Below are 6,000 nucleotides of genomic sequence, written 5' to 3'. Positions count from 1 at the left end.
AGGGTGGGATGAGGGAGGGGGGGACGAGGGCGGGAGGGGGGCGGGGGAGGGAGAAGGTTGGGGGAGAGGGGGGGATGAGGGCGGGAGAGGGAGAGGGTGGTGTGGGGAGGGGGGGGAGGAGGGAGGTGGGGTGGGGGAGGGAGAGGGGGCGGTACTGAGGGAGCGCCGCACTGTCGGAGGGGCGGTACTGAGGGAGTGCTGCACTGTCGGAGGGGCGGTACTGAGGGAGTGCTGCACTGTCGGAGGGGCGGTACTGAGGGAGCGCCGCACTGTCGGAGGGGCGGTACTGAGGAAACGATGCACTGTCGGAGGGGCGGTACTGAGGGAGCGCCGCACTGTCGGAGGGGCGGTACTGAGGGAGTGCTGCACTGTCGGAGGTGCCCAATTTCGGATGAGACGTTAAACCCAAGGGTCCCATCTGCCCCCTCAGCTGGATGTATAAGATCCCATGGCCACTATTGGAAGAAGAAAATGGGAATTCTCCCTGGTGTCCCGAGGCCAACATTTATTCTTCAACCGACATCACTTTTATTTAAAAAAAAAGTGATTCACTGGTCAGTTGCTGTTTGTGGGATCTTACTATGCGCAAAATGCCTGCCTAGAAAATGTCGGCTGCGATACCATTGGTAACTCCATGGCTGCGAAGCACTTTGGAAGGTCCTAAGGCACGCGAGTGGTGCTTCCCAAAGAAAAGATCTTACTAACGTTCTCTTTCTCTACCTTTCACTTGTGACAGGACTTCCTTTTCCCCGATGAAGATATCTTTCTCCAAGAGATGACCGAAGATGAGGAGTTCGACTTATATAATGAGGAGACGTTTGGATTAGGTGAGCTCCAGAAGGGGAGATAGTACAGAGGGTGGTGGAAATATTGACCATGAGAAGGGGCTTAGATACTAGATACACTGTCCTTTCCCCCTCTGGGACTGGGTGTCACAGTGCGTTAGATACACTGTCCTTTCCCCTCTGGGACTGGGTGTGTGTGGGGTCAGCTTCACCTCTGACTTATGAGCGGTTTGAATCGCTCCCACTCCCTTGGTTCTGCACCTTGGACTTATTTGGGGGTTGTGACAAAAGTGCAGCAGACAACTGGTTTTGGTGCAAGAAAACTTGATCTTTATTTGAGAAAGAAAATACAACACAATAATCTGAACACTCTAATAAAATGGGGAACACTTCGATACACACGAGGGAATTACAGTAGAAAAATACCTCGCCCCTCCCAATCCCACCTTACTAGCTAAGTTGGACTCTAAAGGACCAGGGATAATGCTCACCAAACGAATCCTTGAAGGTTGGGCTGGTTCGCTGGATATGTTGGTTGGGGCCTGCCATACCCTGGACGCGGTAGAGGACTTCACCTGCATATCTGGTCAGTCTTCGCGAGTCCGCTGATGCGGTAGGGTGCGTATTGGATTTATCAGGTGAGTACCCAATTTCCTCCTGTTAGAAATAGGGCTTCGAGTCTCTGAGTAAAATCTTACCCAGGGGTAAGTCAGGAATAGTTTGTAGAGTGGAAAAACTTGTGGATCTTCGGTTTTCTTCCGAGTTGGTTTTCTTTGGTCACGGTGGCCCAATATTACCCGGTTGGCTGATGGTAATGTTCGGTTGGTTGTTTCATAAGGCCCTTGTTGCCGCGAGGTGTCCGATGGTCACTGAAACTGTTGCTCTGGTTTCTTCTTCTGTGTTACTTCGAGAGAGAACTGCTTCGAGATGCTTGAACTCCTTGATGTTGCTCTGAAACCGCCGAGCTTCGATGTTGGAACTGTACTGAACTCGACCTTGGAACTCCCGAACCTTCCTGAACTCCCACCTTGCTGAACTGGAACTGTCCTCTCGAGAAAACAGGCCTTCAATTATACTAATTGGGGCCTCCTAATCTGCGCGCCAAATCGTCTAGGTTTATTGTTAGATTTTTGAGGGCTAGTTTATAAGTGGTTTCGGGATGGTTTCCTGAGCTGTTGAACTATTACTTGATTGTAGTGAATTGTCCTCAGGCTTTGAGTTTCCTGTGGGGCCTGAGATTCTTTGTAGGTTGGCGAAGTGATTTGTTTTATGCATGTTTTTGGATGGGTCGGCTGTTCTTCCGTGGGTCTATTGTTAGAATGTAAATTGTCTGATAGGGGCTGAGTGACGTTTAGATAGTTCCCCAGACAGCTTGATTAACTGATTAACTCCAATATCCAAACTGTCTTTACAGAGGTTGATCCCATTTCCTGTTACTGCCTTTTCTTCACAAGCCCAAACATGCCTTTAAAAATGTCAAATCTTGGTTTTCGACCTTGAAATTCCTTCTGTAGGCCCAATATTTAATTTATCCTCCTGAAGTTATTAGCAAGGGTCCAAAGTAATTTTCTTTAGGGTTTTTCTCCGAGTTTTGGGGGGATCTGTGAATTTTGAGAATCTTGCAGTCCCCCCTGTGATACTTTACTTGCTAGAGTATCATACTGGGTGAGCCAAATTCGTGATCCTCGAGAGCCAGCCTTCCCCTGTAGTTTACCTATCTAAGACCCAAAATATTCATTCCCCTTTTTAGATGTAGTGTTCAGATGCATACACAGGTAAGAATTCAGTTACATTCATATCCTAGCACGGAGGGGGTCCAACACCCCTGCATCACTTGGAATATATGGCACTGTAGGAACGGAGGTTCCTATCGAAAAGACTGAGTTTGACTCAGGTAATTAAAACAATGAACTTTAATGGAACAAAACAGGTTTTAACTAGAAACTGCTGGAATACATCAACTACAGGTCTGCTCTCCTTGAGGGCTCCATGAGGACTGATCCCCTGGTCAGAAGACTGACGTCATGATGTCATCACGTTCTTCCCGCCATTGGGGAATCACGTGACTAACGGCATGACGTCATCACGTTGAAACCGCGCTGTAAAGGTAACTAGACATTGTACAGTCAAACAGTGTAATTAAAGGTACAGGCACAGACAGTAACTACATTGCTGTTAAAGGAATTATGTACAACCGCTCTGAGTCCTTTGGTGGCTCTGCCACATGCGCCCCCCCAGAATTGTCTTTAACAGAAAAAGTAAGACGAGGAGGAGGTCAGATAAGTCTGTCCAATCGACTTCGATACCCTGGTAGAGGAAGTTGATGACCGGTGGTCGAGTTGGCAGTTGGTTGTGGTTGAGCAGGCGTGGCGAGCGTGGTCGAGTTGGCGGGCGGCTTTGGTTGATCTGGTGCTGCGGGCGGTCGGCCACGTTTGGGTGGTTGAGCGACGACGACAGGGTGGTCCAGGTCCAGGTGAGCTGGCTTCAATCGGTCCACCGAGATGTGATCCGGCTTTCCTCCGACGTCGACCGAAAAGGATTTGTCGCTTGGTTCGATGACGCGGAAAGGACCAGTGTAAGGGGGCTTGAGCGGGTCCCGGTGAGTGTTGTGGCGGATGAATACATACTCCGCATTCTTCAGTCCCAGTGGCGTGGGAGTTCTGCAAACCGTGATTTGATGTAGGCAACGAGTTGCTGGGAGGCAGACCATGGCTCTGGGAGAAGGGAGGAAATCCCCTGGTACTCGGAGCGGCTGGCCATAGACGAGTTCAGCTGAGGACGATTGCAGGTCTTCTTTGGGCGCCGTACGAAGACCCAAAAGGACCCATGGAAGTCTGTCCACCCATCCTGCACCTTGAAGACAGGCCCAAAGAGCGGCTTTAAGCGACCTGTGGAATCGCTCGCAAAGGCCGTTCGCCTGTGGATGATAGGCGGTGGTGCGATGAAGTTTGGTGCCGAGCCCCTGAGCCACAGCGTTCCAAAGCTGAGGAAAATTGTGGCCCGCGGTCAGAAGAGATGTCCGCCAGTACCCCGAAACGGGCAACCCAACAGGAGATGAAAGCTCTAGCGACGTCTGTCGAAGTGGTGGAAACCAAAGGAATTGCCTCTGGCCACCTAGTGGTGCGGTCCACTATGGTAAGGAGGTGAGTATAACCCTGAGAAGGCGGAAGCGGCCCCACAAGGTCCACATGCACGTGGTCAAAATGATGCTCTGGAGCAGCGAACGTAGCCACTGGAGCTTTAACATGACGCTGGACTTTGGCCTTCTGGCAGACGAGGCAGGTATTAGCCCAGTCACGGACATCGAGGTGCATACCTTTCCAGACGAACTTCGCCGACATAAGCCGTTGTGAAGCCTTCATCCCAGGGTGCGACAACCCGTGTATGGCATCAAACACCTTCCGGCGCCATGCGACTGGCACGATAGGTCGTCTAAAGCCCATGGAGACGTCGCAAAGGAGCATGGCGCCCGTGGCCTGGAAAGTGACGTCGGTCGCTTGGAAGCTAGATGGAATGGTTCTATATGATTGGACCTCAGAGTCCGAGGCCTGATCTGCAGCCATGAGGGGGTAGTCGATCCCCAGGTGCACTGCGTGGACCGTCGCACGGGAGGGGCAATCCGCCACCAGGTTGTCCTTACCAGACACATGTTGAATGTCCGTGGTGAATTCGCAAATGAACGTCAAGTGACGTTGACGAGCGGACCACGGTTCGGCGGCCTTGGTCATGGCGACCGTAAGAGGTTTGTGCTCGACAAAAGCCGTGAAGGGACGTCCTTCCAATAAGAACCGGAAATGGCGAATGGTGAGGAAAAGGGCCAGTAGCTCCCGATCGAAGGTGCTGTATTTTTTTCATTTTTCCGTAGTTGACGGCTGAAAAACGCCAGCGGTTGCCACGTGCCATTGACCCACTGCTCTTGCACTGCACCGATGGCGTAGCCTGACGCGTCGGTCGTAAGGGCGATGGTGGCACCCGGAAGTGGGTGCGCTAGCATGGTTGCATTGGCCAAAGCGCTCTTGGTGTTGACGAACGCCTGGTCCATCTCGGCTGTCCAGCTGATTGGATCCTTACCGGACTTGCCCTTGAGGGCCCCGAACAAGGGTTGCATAAGCTGAGCCGCCTTGGGGACAAAACGGTGGTAGAAGTTGACCATCCCCAGGAACTCTTGCAAGGCCTTGACTGTCGGCGGCCGCAGGAAAGAGGTAACCACTTCCACCTTCATCATTAAGGGGACGGCGCCACCCGATGTTATGCGGTGTCCCAAGAAATCGATCTGCTGTAGGCCGAACTGGCACTTGGCCGGGTTGATGATTAAACCGTGCTGGCTGAGGCGCGTAAAGAGGGAATGCAAATGGGAGATGTGCTCCTCCTTGCTGGCACTGGCGCTGAGAATGTCGTCAAGGAAGATGAAGCATAGGTCTCGAAGAACAGAGTCCATTAAATGCTGGCACGCCTGTGCTGCGTTCTTTAAGCCAAACGGCATCCGCAGGAACTCGGAGGCCAAAAGGGGTGATGACTGCGGTTTTTGGGACGTCTTGCGGGTGCACGGGAACCTGGTGATATCCACGGACGATGTCGACTTTAGAGAAGATAGAATTTCCCGCCAAATGGGCCGAGAAATCCTGAATATGCGGAATCGGGTACCGATCCGGAGTGGTGGCGTCAGTAGTCACCGCATGGCTACCAGCTGCCGCCCGGTTTTGGCACAATGTGGAGAGGCGAGGACCAGGGACTATTGGATTGCCGATTGATCGAGCCGCTCCATCGTGTCGAACTCCGCCTTCGCAGCCGCGAGCTTGCCGGGTTCGAGCCTTCCAACCTGCGCATAAACCGGGGAGCCAGTAGTGGTGATATGATGTTCAACACCATGCTTCGTTGCCGAAGAGGAGAAAGTGGTCCTTGTTAGCCCCGGAAACTCCCCGAGGAGCCGAGTGAAGTCATCCGGAGGAGGGAAAGCGCAGGCAATAGAGCGCGACACGGAGGTACCGTGGTAGCACGGAATCGAGTGGAAGGTGGCCACGTTGATCAGCCGGCGGTGCTGGACATCGACGAGGAGGCTGTTGGCACACATAAAATCCGCCCCTAGGATGGCCTGTGACACTGTGGCCGTGACGAATTCCCAAAAGAAGCGCTGACTGCCGAAACAGACTTCGACCCGCTGCGCCATTAGCCGCTACGAGGGAAAAACCGAGGTTCCCAGTCTGCATGTCGAGCT

At 52.6% G+C, this 6,000-nt stretch overlaps 1 protein-coding gene across 1 annotated transcript in view; it reads left to right on the top strand.

The window, feature by feature from the left end:
- patl2 (PAT1 homolog 2) overlaps positions 1-6,000 on the top strand; it is a 136,840-nt gene that overhangs the window by 73,494 nt on the left and 57,346 nt on the right. Inside the window, exon 2 of the mRNA XM_085974611.1 lies at positions 737-827. Coding sequence (XP_085830737.1) covers positions 737-827 — 91 coding nt within the window. The remainder of the gene's footprint in view (positions 1-736; positions 828-6,000) is intronic.

This window comes from Somniosus microcephalus, unplaced genomic scaffold (assembly GCF_052327205.1).
Source record: "Somniosus microcephalus isolate GS21.2 unplaced genomic scaffold, FLI_Smic_1.0 unresolved_chr1, whole genome shotgun sequence".
Classification (NCBI taxonomy): Eukaryota; Metazoa; Chordata; class Chondrichthyes; order Squaliformes; family Somniosidae; genus Somniosus; species Somniosus microcephalus.
The sequence above is the reverse complement of the archived record's forward strand: the minus strand, read 5'-3'. Positions and strand labels throughout refer to the sequence as shown.